Source organism: Berghia stephanieae, chromosome 3 (genome assembly GCF_034508935.2).
Source record: "Berghia stephanieae isolate SIO BIC M18660-M18661 chromosome 3, UCSD_Bste_1.3, whole genome shotgun sequence".
Taxonomy (NCBI): Eukaryota; Metazoa; Mollusca; class Gastropoda; order Nudibranchia; family Aeolidiidae; genus Berghia; species Berghia stephanieae.
In genome coordinates, this window is record NC_088362.1 from 21,493,330 (window position 1) to 21,508,329 (window position 15,000).

Below are 15,000 nucleotides of genomic sequence, written 5' to 3' on the forward strand. Positions count from 1 at the left end.
TGACTCCTCCCCTCAAAACGGTCTTATGTCAGAATGATTAAGATGCTGGAAATTGAATTTATTGCCAGAAATATCCAACTTGCAATGAGTTTGTATGTTTTATTGAAGAGTATGAATATCGTATCTTAGAATGCTAAATAGCAATGATTCAAATTTTTGACCAGTTTAGCTTTAATTTGGCTTTTTAGTATCTAGTTCATCCCGACATAATACCGTTTTGGGTCGATGGGTCACAATTATAATATTTATTACCATAACCAACATTTCAATCCTGATCGGATGCATTTACGTACATAATGATAATCGACAATAACGATAACCTATAGCCTATCCCAATTTTATTAAAACAGCAAGAAACATAACATCATACATAAACACCGAATAGTAAAACATCATACTCATATTATTATGATAATGATGGAATGCGGATCCATCATGGAATTAATAAAACAATGCGAGTGGCCAACATGTAGCACATTGTTATTATTTAATCAATATTTACTCCTGTATAAATAACAGAGAGGGAAGAGAGAGAGAAAGAGAGAGAGAGAGAGAGAGAGAGAGAGAGAGAGAGAGAGAGAGAGAGAGATGGGTAAATAGATATTTGTATAAATAGATGGAGAGAGATCGGTAGATAGATAAATAGATGTATAGATATATGAATGGAGAGAGAGAGAGAGAGAGAGAGAGAGAGAGAGAGAGAGAGAGAGAGAGGGGGGGGGGCATAATGATGCCTCATCTCAACTCCAACATTAAAAGACTACTTAATACTGACTCTGCTTATGGTATATAATCACTAATTTAACAATATTGCCAAACATGTAGGGAAATACTAATTTAAAGATTGGGGGGGGGGGGGGGGGGGTAAGAATATGTATTGTGCTAACATCTTATTTATCTTCTCACTTCTTCAAAAAAAAATAAATAAAAAAAAACACACGCAAAAAAAAGGAAACAAACAATGCATTCCTTAAAAAGTAAAGGTAGATAGATTTATGACATCAAGTATTATTATTACTTCCGTTGTGTTGTTGATTTAGCGGTGATCAGTGTTATGTATGTTCTAATTGCGTGTATGTTTTTGTGTGTGTGTGTGCGTGTGCGTGTGTGTGTTTGTGTTTGTGTGTGTGTTGTGTGTGGTGTATACATGTGTGTGTTGGTGTTGGCATTTTTCAGCAAATCGTGGCATTCATAGTGATATTATTCACTTGATCACATAAAGGTATTTCAGTCGCCATTTTGATTCTTTTTTACTATTAGGGTTAGCTCGAGATCGAGGATATTTCTTTTTCTATTAAGGTTAGTCATAAGTCTTAGTAAAGGTGCTAGGATGTTTGTTTTTCCATAAGTTAAGTAAAGGGGAGACATTCCGAAAGCTCCTACATCCCCAGGATTCTTTAAATTTGTATTTTCACCGTTGATATTATGCCAGGCATTTATTTATTCAATTTGTCATTGTATCTAGAAGTATTTTAAAAACTCTAGAACAAACCTTGATAGATTTGTGAAAGTTTAAAATTTCTTAATTTGACCATTGTTTTGATTTTCAGCCGCCATTTTGATTTGTTAAATATTGAAAGGTAGTGCAAAGCAGTCCGAGAGTTGTTTTTTTTCTTCTTTCTATTAGGGTTAGCTCGAGAGGTTCGTCATAAGTCTTATTAAAGGTGCTAGGAAGTTTGTTTTTCCATAAGTTAAGTAAAGGGGAGACATTCCGAAAGCTCCTACATCCCAGTATTCTTTAAATTTGTATTTTCACCTTTGATCTTTTGTCAGGCGTTTATTTATTCAATTTGTCATGATTTTTTCTATTAGGGTTAGCTCGAGATCGGATGATTTTTTTTCCTATTAGGGTTATTCATAAGTATTATTAAAGTGCTAGGGTGTTTGTTTTTCCTATTGGGGTTAATTAAAGGTACTAGGTTTAATTTTTTCTTGGGGTTAGTTGAGGGAATATATTATTAAATATATTATTGGGCCACACAGAAAAATCAACCGAAGATATACCAAATTACACAGACTGCCCTCATTAAATGATGGTGAGTACAGTATCGAATGAAAATAGTTCTTTCCCCGCGAAATTGCGGGCTTTTTACTAGTATATATATATATATATATATATATATATATATATATATATATATATTATATATATATATATTTATATATATATATATACATATATATATATATATATATATATATATATATATATATATATATATATAGAGAGAGAGAGAGAGAGAGAGAGAGAGAGAGAGAGAGAGAGAGAGATATATTAACAAAATTTTAAAATTTTAAAAAAGAAATGACTTGTAACTCGATACGTTAGAATAGGTGTTCTACACATCCCGACACAACCCTACGATACCAACCCTGTAAATTTACACGTCTGACAACTCAAATTGTTATGAGCTCATTGTGGTAATGGAAGTAGTCTCAGACCAACGGAAAATATTGTCCATTACAAACATGTTAAAACAAGTAGCCTACTAGACTTGTGTTCGACTGTCAGACATGCAAAATACGTTCACGTCGCTGCAGACCTATTGGAAAAAAATACATTCACTTATCTAGGCGAATACATCGGTGAAGTGAAACAAATGTTAAAATGGCGGTGACAATGATGGTATATTTTCTTTGACCTACATTAACTCCTCCACTTTCATCTCCCATCTGTTTTTCTCTTCTCTGGTTCAGGTTTTTCATTTTTTTAAAGCTAAAGCACGACAGAGCTTATCAATGAAGCCAGAGTTAAAATGGCTTTGACGATGGTGGTATATTTTTTTTGACCTACATTAACTCCACCATTTTCATTTCCGATCTCTTCTTTTCTTCTCTGGTTCAGGCTTTTTCTTTCTTTTAAAAGCTAAAGCACGACAGAGCTTATGAATGAAGCAAATATAAAAATGGCTGTGATGGTTATGGAATATTTTCTTTGGACTGCATTAACTCCGCCATTTTCCGTGGAACCGACATCTGGTCTTTTCTTCTGTGGTTCAGGCTTTTCCTTTTGTAAAACAAGACGGAGCTTATCATGTAGCTTAGGGATGTACTCATTCCAAAGATGAACTCTCTTGGCGAGCGTTCCTTTTACCGTCCTTGAATTATCAGACATGAGAAACATCGCTTCGGATTCCTCATTGAAATCTTCCCACTCGTTAAGCTGGCCTGAGTTCGGGTTACTGGAATACACAAAAAGAAATTTGTCAAAATAGGTTGTTGTCCAGAGAAATAATATCTATTGAGAGATAAAATAGGCCCAGTACAAATTATATGAGCCTTAATTACAAAAATATATAAAAACAATGAAAAATAAACAAAGAATATAATTGAGAAAATACTCCCATAATTTGATTTTACTCCAACTTAAACGGATAATCATTTAAGATTTAAGATTTATGCAATCCTTAATCTATTAGGGTCTTGATATTTTTCAGGGTTTCCGGTGAGACCATCCAAAAGATAGAATGTCTGGGATGATTTTTTTATCCCTCATTATTTAACAATGTAACATTGTTTAACATAAAGATAAATATTTGACACATTTCCAAAAGCGTACTGTCACCCGCAGAATTTTTATTTTTGATTGAATTTAAAAGGAAACGTATGTGATTTTAGAGGTAATGGTTATTATTACCATTGTCATCGCTATTATCATCATCGACAACAACATCATAATCATCATAATCATTGTCATTATTATTATTATTATTATTATTATTATTATTATTATTATTATTATTATTATTATTATTATTATTATTATTATTATTATTATTATTATTATTATTATTATTATTATTATTATTATTATTATTATTATTATTATTATTATTATTATTATTATTATTATTATTATTATTATTATTATTATTATTACTACCATTATTATTATTATTATTATTATTATTATTATTATTATTATTATTATTATTATTATTATTATTATTATCATCATCATCATTATTATTGTTATTATTATCTTTCTAATTATTATTGTCCTCATCATCACCATTATCCGCACAATCATCACAATCATCATCACAGTCTCCCTCATTGTTGTCGTCATCGTAATCACCAACAATTATAAAAACAATGAAAATTAAACAAAGATTATCGTTGAGAAAATACTCCCATAACTTGATTTTACTCCAACTTAAACGGATAATCATTTAAGATTTAAGATTAAAAGCAATAAAATAAACGTGGAAAAGATACAAACCCGGTGTTAATAAAATTGCTCCAAGCAGTCATAATGGTCTCTGTCAAAGGTAGAGCTCGATCTTTCAATGGATTGTCAAAGAGAAAAAGTATCTCTGCTCCATGTCGTGTCCCGTGGAACCAAGGAAAGTAACTATTAATGGCGAGAGGATTTGAAACTGGTAATCGGAATTCATACAAATATGTCTTTCTTGTCATGTTGCCGCAATTTGACGAGTTTAAGCGTCGACACGTGTTGGCAACAGAATGGAGGAGAGCTGTGTTAAAAGCTGGTTTTGCAAAATAAATGTCGGTGAGTATGTCCACTCCATTCATACTGACCGTCGTGAGGTTTGTGGAAGGCTTAGACCAGTCTCGGTAATATTCCATTATTGCGTCCAAAATGAACGGGCTGATAATGCGATCTTCCATTGTGTTCATTAACAAAAGATTGTTGGTCATACCTCTTACAAACTCGTGTGTTACGGGTTTGCCAACAAAACTTTCCCAGTTAGAAACTCCTAACACATTTGATATGTCATTCAATGCGAGCATAAATACGACCTCTCCATCGTTTGTTGTGAATCCAGTGAGAAGATTTATGTTTGCAAAATTTGACGAAATTGAAGCTGGGATTGCAAAGTTTCTAATACCTTGGGGACAAAGTTCAAATGTCTCTTTTGTGATGAAATCATTGTCTAAAACTGGCCCAAGCAGTCTTTTGGAATAGGTGAGAGCAGCCAAATCCGTGACGGATCGTCCTTTTAAGCATTTGAGAATTTCTTTAGATGACTCATCAGATTTGGTTGATGTCAAATTACATCCAGCTAATTGTGCAATCTTCAAAGCTGCAGGATAACCCTTTTCAGATATTATGTGGAATGCAAAAGGAGACCCGCTCTCGGCGATCATATTTTGGAAAATGTTTTGTTTCCTCCGTAAAACCCTTGCAAAATAGCAGACATACTTCCAGCCGAATGACCTCCTAAAGTGATTCTTGAAATGTCTCCACCAAACGCTGCAATATTTTGTTTTACCCATTGAATAGCCAATTGTTGATCCCAAAGTCCAAGATTTGCTGGAATAGCGTTATCGTCTGTGGCAAGAAAACCAAAGAGTCCAAGTCTATAATTCAATGTGACAGCAATGAAATCTCCTTTCATAACCATTTCTGAGTTCGAATACAAATTACTGCTTCCTATTATAAAAATGCCACCGTGAATGAAAATGTATACAGCTTTTCCTTTTACTAATTCTGAAATATCTTGATCAGTTTTTCCTAGTTTGTCGCAATCTAAGGGAACAATGATATTCATAAACAAACAGTCTTCATCCATGCTGTCCGAGTCACTTACCAATGGATTACCCTTTCTCAACTGTGGACAAATATTTCCGAATTTCTTTGCCTCAACATTATCTTCACTGTATTTGTAAAGGCTTGATTTCTGAAATCTCTTGTCCCCAGAAGGTGGCTCACCATAACGGATTCCAAGAAATGAGGCATATCCTCTTGTAGAGGTACATTTAGTAACCCCTATAAACGTTGTGTTCATGACAGAAGCCTTGATGTCTAACCCAGCAACTGTGTCCCATTGTGTAAGGACCAATAAAAATAGCTGTGCCACAAATCCAAATGTAAAACGTTTCTCCATGTTCAAATGACAATATTATCTTGCAAAGCTTGCATCGAGGAAAATGTTGACAAAATATAAGCAAATTATTTCTGTCAGAAGAAAAAAATAATTAAAAACAACATTAAAAGAATGTTCAAATTGTAACGAGCGACTTTCACCGCTAAGGTATCGATTGAAATCAAAACCACTTTAAATTTACAAATCTGACAAAATATTATAGCGTCGATCTTTCCCTCTACGTGGCAATTCAATGAGTCGACAACAAATCCATATATATGCCTAAGACCCTATTGATGCTATGCGTTCAGGTAAAATACTCACAACATCCGCCAGCTGGATTGAACGTACCAACCAACAAAACTATGTGTAAAACTATGTGTAACCTTGAAAAAACGTTTGTAGTCCGATTGATATAAATTAGTGGGAATGAATAATTAAAATGGCTGTCTAAAAACTATAACAAAGAGCTGAATGACGTCATTTTCGTTCCTTCTATACTCAGAGCTACTACAATAACGGATCTATTCGAGGTAAACTTCTATTTTACTCCAATTTAACTCGAGTCGGTGAGTAACTCACTACAGAAGACTAGAAACTTTTCCCCTGATCACTAGAATGGCTTCCTCGTACTTTTCAATAATATGTAAAAGTAACCAATCACTAATCTCTAAGTCCCATGGCACTTATATACTTATATGTCTTCCGCTCATATTGTTAAATCTAGTGGCTGTGAGTCTCAATTAAATTAGACAATGTTGTCCATAGTCGTGTTGAAATTCCCTTTTAATTGGCTAATAATAACTAGGGGGGGGGGGGGTGGGCTTCCCAATAGCTCAGTTGGTAGAGCACTCGTGAGGTGATGTGAGTACCACCATTCTACTTATTTGTAGGTTCTCAACGTTTACTAAATTGAACATTCTTTGCAATAACTCTGATCCCAAATTTAACAAAAGAATGTGGTTGAAATTTGTTTTGAAAAGAAACCAAAATCGCTCAGCTCTAATCGTCAAAATAACATTTTTGGATGAACACAAGTTCGCATGCATGCAGATGATGATACTCAAATAAACAGCGCGTTATTACATTTAGAAACTGACAGTAAATGGAAAAAAATCTGAAGGACGTAGACATTTACATTTTTGGGTACCATTGTTTCAACATCTGGAAGAAAGAGTGAAGACATAGAGTCTAGAATAAGAAAGTACGACGTGTATTTATCACCCTCTGACCTATATGGAAATCAACAAATCTGTCACTTAAAAATGAATTCAGAACAACACTACATACAACATTAACGTAAAAGCAATCCTTCTGTATGGTGTGGTTCAGAAACATGAACAGTGACCAATAGTCCTTGTAAAAAACGTCAAACCTATTTTCTCCAATTTAACTCGAGTCGGTGAGTAACTCAAACTTTCACAAACAGATGTCTTCGAAACATTCTCGGTGCATTGTAATTATGTAATTACTCACTTCTGTTTTTATCAACATAAGTGCCTGCTCCACTCACTTTTCTGTATGAGGGCTCTTTCATAATTAACCGAAAAATGCCTGTAAAATCCGCGTTTTTTATGCTATCAACAAAATTCTTGCACGTGTTCATACCTTGACTCGTCCTTCATTCCTCTACGTAACAGCCAAGTCTGTCGACACACTTCTGCCAACGCCGCACCATGGAATAGATACCCTCTCGGAAGAAATTTCCGTCAAGGTTTTGTAGCCGTTTCCGCACATGGTCAACAAGCTCTTCATCGACATCAAAGCGCTTTCCTGCCAGCTCACGTTTCAGTGGCCCAAAGAGGTGATAATCAGATGGTGCGAGGTCTGGACTGTGTGGTGGGTGTGGCAAAATCTCCCATCCATATTTCTCTAGCCAACCTTGTGTCACTCGTGCTGTGTGGGGTGTAGCGTTGTCGTGTTGCAAAATGACCCCGTTGGTCAACTGCCCTGGGCGCTTTCTGCGAATGGCCTCCCTAAGCTTGTCAAGAGTTTGGCAGTACTTGCAGCATTGATTGTTTCTCCAGGTTGTAAGGTTTCGAACAGAATAACACCACGACTGTCCCAGAAAACAGTTCCCATTATTTTCTTTGCTGACCGCATGACTTTGAATTTCTTCGCGACAGGTGAGGATGGATGTTTCCATGTCATCGAATCTTGCTTTGTTTCTGGGGTGCAATGGTGCAACCAAGTCTCATCACCGGTGACTATGCTGTCAAGAAAAGTCACATCGTACCCTAAAAAGTCTCCGCCGGCGTCGGCGTTGGCAGTATGCCCGTGAACCCTGCGTGAGCTCTTGCTTCTTCTCAAAAGTTCCCTGCAGATGCCCAATCTTTGTTCTTTATGATTGTCTGTCAATTGCTTAGGAACCCATCTTGCGCTGACTTTTCTGTAGCCAAGTTCATCAAATACAATTCTAAAGGCAGAAGTTTCCGAAATTTCAAGACTGCTTGCGATTTCATGAAGTTTCTACCTCCTGTCTTGACGAATAAGCTCATCAACTCGCTTCACAATGTCTTCTGACGTCGCAGTTATCGAACGCCCTCTCCCTTCCCTGTCTGTCAAGTCGGAATGGCCGGCTTCAAACAAATTACACCAGTGATAGACTTGTGTACGGCTTATAACATGCTCATTATATACACTCTGAAGTTCTTTATGAATTTCGGTAGGATTCAGACTTTTGGCGTTCAAAAAGACGTATGACAGCTCTGATTTCCTCCTTTGACCAAGTTTCAAGGTGGGCCGCCATCTTTAAAATCGTCTAGAAATTTATTGTGCAAAATGATGCACTTCATAATTTCTGGAAATATCCGTAAGGAAATAAGGAATATCATGTCGTTTACAGAATTAAAAAATCTCCACTGGTTGCTGAGCAATGGGCATTTTTCGGTTATTTCTGAAAGAGACCTCGTAATTATGTAAAACATCGGAAAAAAAGTTTGGCACGATTAATCAACGCATATGTTTTTCTATTTTATTGTAATGAAAGCAATCACCTACATCTGATAGATCGACCAACTCTTCAAAACGCTGGCGTCCCTAGTAACAATGGCGTTATCTCTTCCACGGCTTGTCGACGCTTGTGACACTAAAACGCGAGGACGATAGAGAAAGTGTCGATTATTATCATAGGTCTACGTTATTTGGCCCAAAATAAATGATGGCTTATAAACATTTGTTTAAAAAAAACAGAAGCAGTGCGCAATCTGTAAACACCGTGTCATGAAAGGCCATCTTGACATTTATGTTAAGTAGGAAATGGGTGAACATTAAGTCTTAACCCTCTGAGGGCGAGACTGAACTTTTTCAAGTTACATTTTCTCTTCTAAATAACAAAATTCCCATTACTCATCCCCAATCTAAAATTTGTCTGTAGGGTTTATTTATTCCAAGGGAAGACTAAAATAACATAGGCGTCAGCCGCAGTGCAGCGCGGCAAATTGTGTTAGAGCGAGGTGACTTGCTCAAGATCACACAGCGCGGCGAGTAGTCGAACTCGGTGCTCTGTACGAAGCAAAGACCAGATTGCTGGACCGCGCTGCCCCATATATTATTATACTTATCGTTTCTATTTTGTAGAGGCTGCATATCTAACCGTTTTCATCAAGTAGAGAGAGCATTTACAGCGATGGGACTCGGGCTTCCTTAACCCTCTCCTTACCACCAAGAGCAAAATCGTCACATTTGTTACGACACAATGTACATTTTAAAAAAAATTATTCAGATTTATTTTTTACATCACAAACTTTGAAGAATGATATTTGGTTGATTAATAAGAACATACAGTTGTTTTATAGAAATATTTTTTGAGTTTAAAGGATCAATTTTTCTGCTGGGTAAGCCTGCCATTTTGGGAAAATACTGAAAATGATCGGTAAGTGGAGAGAGTTAAGATAATCTGGTCTTAGTCTCTTGGATTTGAAGGTAACGCGATTACGTTCCCAACCGAAGTTGCGGAAAATATTTTACACTAGCTCTATCATAAGGATGATTGCTTCAGTATGTGATGATTTAACTTGAGCTTTTATATAGCGCATAATCCACTTTAAGCGCTTTACAAGGACTCCCTTAACAACAGCCACATTTAATATGTAGAACGAGACATAACGTGTGTTAGGCGATAGAGACAATGCTCGCTGTTAATGATTACGGTGAGAGAATGTGAGTTAAGAGCCTTTTCCAAGGACTCAACTATGCACCAAGCGAGGCTCGAACTCAGGACCTTCCGACCCGAAAGCGAGTGCCATACCGCTAGAACACATAGCCGCACCTGGTTAGGTTTAGGTTTTGATCTGTCGAAACCACGCATAAAAAGATACTATTCCAATTGGTACCGACAAGAATTCGTGCATGGGTTTAGTTTATGATTGAGGCCGCATGTTCCATATCTTACAAAGGAGTTACGTCATACAACTGGACGGTAGCCCTCGGTAACTGATTGATCCTATGCAGATAAAATACTCACAACATCATCTATAAAATAACACCTCGTGAAAACGAAAACAAAAGATTTAGGTATAGACGGAACGAAATTGACGTCTCTCAGTTCTCTGGTATTGCTTTTATTTAGCCTGCCATTTTTATGAGTAGTTCTCACTAAATTCTATATAAACATTTAAGGTTACACACAGTTTCATGTGTTGGAACGTTACTTCCCACTGGCGAATGTTTTGAGATTATTGGCTAAACGCAAATCATCAATATCCTTCACTATCCCCACACCTCGTGGTTATTTTTTTCGGTCTTTACTTTTACCTGTCTTACCTGGCGTGTTTGCTGTGATACAAGTTTCCACAAAGCAAAGTACACGTATGATATTACGTATGGTGCGACTATGTGATCTTGTGGTATGACACTCGCTTTCGGATCGGAAGGTCCTGGGTTCGAGCCTCGCTCGGCGCATAGTTGAGTCCTTGGAAAAGGCTCTTTACTCACATTATCTCACTGTACTCAGGTGTAAAATGAATACCTGGCCGTTAACATCGTTGTCTCTGTCACACAAAAAATTTGTAATATCGCCTAACAGGCGTCATGATTCGTTCTACATGTTACGTGTTGCTGTTGGTCAGGGACCCCCTGTAAAGCGCTTTGAGCACACTCAGTGGATATTGCGCTATATAAGACCTCAATTTAGAATTTTCGTTCTTGATGTTGTCCTGGTCTGCTACTTTCGTTTGAAATAAAGTTATTTAGGTTTTTTATTAATAGTATGTCTAACCATGCTTGAGAATGTGCAATCATTTAAACCATGGTTAAGTCTTATATGATGACAAATCCTCGACAGCATGGAATCTAACATAATGGATCCTGTCTGCTTCAGTGTCACGTGCTCTCTTGTTGCTATAAACAGCAATATCCAGTAAACATGCTCAAACCGCTTTACAAGGGGTCCCTAGCCAACAGCAACAAAATAAGATGTAGGAGACATGACACCCGTGAGGCGATATTAATATTTTTTTCGTCAAATACAACGCTGTTATCGGAGACCAGGCATTCATTTCACTGAAATTGTGAGAAAAGGGCCAATTCAAATAACTCATCTTAGTGCCGCTCAGAGCGAGACTCGAACGTGCTCTCTTGTTGCTATGCCTGGCGAGCTATTGACATGGATACCCTTTTTTGTTACTATTATCTTATTTTTATCTCGGTATATTCAATCAAAATTGAGTGCCTTGGAAAATTATGTCGGTTATCGTATTTTTAAAAAAAATATATATAAAATGTTCTAGTTACAAATCATAGCCAATACAATTTCCATTCTTACATCCATCATTTCGGCATTTTGAAAATCCGTTTGAACTGTTTTTCTTTATAATTGTGCTTATGATAATAAACATTAAAACCGTTGGTCAGGTATTTTCTTTGACGGGAAATGAACACTCAAGGGAACGGATCAGGCTAAATGGCAGGGAATAATCTGGTTAATTAATGCTTAGTGAGTCTTGAACCAAGCAACATTTAGTAACACCACATAAGCAGTTTCCTCCAAATTTTGCAAACAAAAAGAGATATTCCTTTATGTATTGAGCTTTTATATAGCGCAATATCCACTAAACGTGCTCAAATCGCTTTACAGGGGATCCCCTGGCCAACAGCAACACTGAATATTTAGGACGGGACATGATGCCTATAAGCCGATTTCTTTTCGGCCTGAGACATCGCTGTTAACGGCCAGGTACTCATTTACACATGAGTACGGTGAGAGAATGTGAGTATAGAGCCTTTTCCAAAGGACTCAACTATGCGCCGAAGTAGGCTATAACCCAGGACCTTCCGATCCGAAAGCGAGTGCCATACCACTAGACCACATAGCCGCACTTTGGGTTTGACATAGAATTCGCCACGGAGTGAGCAAAAGATTTCACATGTGAAGAATATATAAAAAACAACAGCTTTCGTGTTTATAAACAGCAAAATCCAGTAAACGTGCTCAAACCGCTTTACAACAGCAACACTTAATATGTCAGACGAGAAGACTGAGAGGCGATTTTAATTTTTTTTTTTTTTTCGTCAGATACAACGCTGTTATCGGCGACCAGGCATTCATTTCACTGAAATTGTGAGAAAAGGGCCAATTCAAAGAACTCATCTTAGTGCCGCTCAGAGCGAGACTCGAACTCGGGACCTATCGGCCCAATGACGAGTGTCATACCACAATACAAAAAAGACGCATATTTAGAATGAATGATGTTGACGTCACACTGACGTGGAGAAATGGTGGGTATTTTACCTAAACGCCGTTTTTTTAAAGGCTCTCTGGTCAATCTGATTGCCGACATCGGTTAAAAACGTATAAATTATCATTTCCTTATAATTAACTGTCATATTATATTAAACAGCCGTGAACTGCTCTGTAATAAGCAAACTGAACATTGGATAGAAAAATAATCCAAGATGAATATAAAAATGGTGTTGATAAAGAACTGTCTCATTTGATGTTTGAATATCATGAATGACATGTAAATACTGATTTTTGTGACATTTGATATCGTTGCGTTGGTGTCAATGTCTGTATACTGTAAATTTTGTTTTTAAAAATCTTTTAATAATTTCTTTTCTTTTCTTTCTATTTTATTTCTCATTACGATTTTTTTGGAACTCGATAGTATCAATATTTTATATTCTCAATTTCCATACAATTACATTTTGTTGTGTTTGCATTGTTAGTGTCGACGTGGATTTATTTACAGGTCTGATAAACTAATTCATTATAGGCTCATTGTTGTAATGGAAATCTTTTTTTTAAAAATGACGCAAAATATTGCTAAACTAGGACAATAATTGGATGTCAGACCTGCATATATGTACACCTCGGTTAGTGCAATTTCTAAAATCCAACACTTCGATTATTTGATATTTAATATGCCTCACACTTTGTTTTAGATCCATTGGCTTGACTGCTTGCAAATCAAAGAAACATTACGTTACAAAGTAAGAGCATTGTTTTGTACAAATAAAAAATTTTCATGGCTAAAATTTATTAGAATTGATTTGATATGTTGTCATGCTAACGAGTCATGTGCATTTAAAGGCCTTAGCCTATTTTAGCCCATTGAAATTCATATCATATCATATCATATCGTATCATATATCATATCATATCATATCATATCATATCATATCGTATCATATCATATCATATCATATCATATCATATCATATCATATCATATCATATCATATCATATCATATCATATCATATCATATCATGTCATATCATATCATATTATATCAAAAATTATTAAGAAATAAACTGTTGAAAAGGAGTATTGGTAAGAGACACAAACATATTACACATATTTTGAACAGATTTACATTTTTTATGGACACAGGAGAGATCTAAACTATATATTATATATATATTATATATATATATATATATATATATATATATATATATATATATATATATATATATATATGAATTTTGTAGAATATCTGAGTGGTGAATGACATGTCTCATTCAAAGATTTGGGCCAAAGACAAACAATTAAAAAAAATAATCCTTACCAAAGTTATTGACACATGGCCGGCAAACCAAATGCTTATCTATTTCCGTCGCTTTCCTCGGCAATAGATTCAGAAAGAAAACGTTTGTAACAATGACAGCGTCCCTATGGTATCTCCTATCGTGAGAGAGTTCTTTAGGCTTGCTTTCTTTTGATGTTATCCAATAGATTATCCACACCAAGTAGTGATAAGAATTGCTGCTGATAGTCAATTCAAATTTGATGGTGTGTTTGGTTGTGCATTTGAACCCTTATCAAAACACTAGCTTTTTCAAACCATTGCTGCCAGATGGTCAGAGTTCCTCATAGCAAATTTCGACTTCAAAAGTGGCTTAATGGACCCTTTGTGACCAGAAACTATATACTTTGCCCACTTGAAAGATATCGGATTTGGTGATTTAAAAATTCGCCTCGACTAGAAAAAACTTATAAAAAATAAAACGAAATGAAATATTTTTTAAAAATAAACATGATTTTTTCTTCCAGATGGTCAATTTGGTCACGCACGTGGCCATCTGGCAGCCTTGTTTTAACCATCCCAGTAACACAGCAGCATAAGAAAGATAGAAAACAAGATAAAACAAAGCGCCAATGGTTTTAATAGTACCATGCCTCCAGTACCAATGACAAGATTTAGATACATTGAGCGATATGACAATGATAGCAATTTTTAGTCAATTTGTATTCTGCATAACACACCTGACACACACATTACAGCACAAGAAAAAGTATGAATGAGTATTCGATTTCATGCGTTGATGAATGTGTAAGAGTGGAGAGAAAGAAAAAAAATATAGATGGTCTAGAATGTTTCCCCCGTAAAAGTGAATTGTTTAGCCTTCCTTTGAAATAAATTTACTTTCGATAAACTGGATACTCTCGGTATGCATATTATGTATAGTCGAGTGACTGTCGTAGCACTGACCGCAGGAACAATCGATTCAGCGATTCTTTATTTTAATCTTTTCTGTTTGTTTGTACCGTTTAGTTTTTGTTTTAAATGTTGTTCGCGCTTTATGTTTTGTATGATGTTATTAGTGTGTATTAATGGAATATCGGTCATTTAATTTTGTAAAATGATATTATAGTATACTTAAATATGACATTGATGATAACAACATTATTGCAATAATCGGCTAACCTCTTAATGTCAAAGACAA

General features: G+C 35.7%; 1 protein-coding gene across 1 annotated transcript; it reads right to left on the reverse strand.

Moving 5' to 3' along the window:
• Nucleotides 1-2,698: 2,698 nt before the first annotated feature.
• Nucleotides 2,699-13,947, reverse strand: LOC144969491 (pyrethroid hydrolase Ces2a-like). Its single transcript, XM_078908620.1, has 3 exons — nt 13,842-13,947; nt 4,223-5,923; nt 2,699-3,182 (listed from the first exon to the last, which is right to left on the reverse strand). The coding sequence occupies exons 2-3, from the start codon at nt 5,239-5,241 to the stop codon at nt 2,867-2,869; spliced, it is 1,335 nt and encodes a 444-aa protein (XP_078764746.1). The 5' UTR covers nt 5,242-5,923; nt 13,842-13,947; the 3' UTR covers nt 2,699-2,866.
• Nucleotides 13,948-15,000: the final 1,053 nt, after the last annotated feature.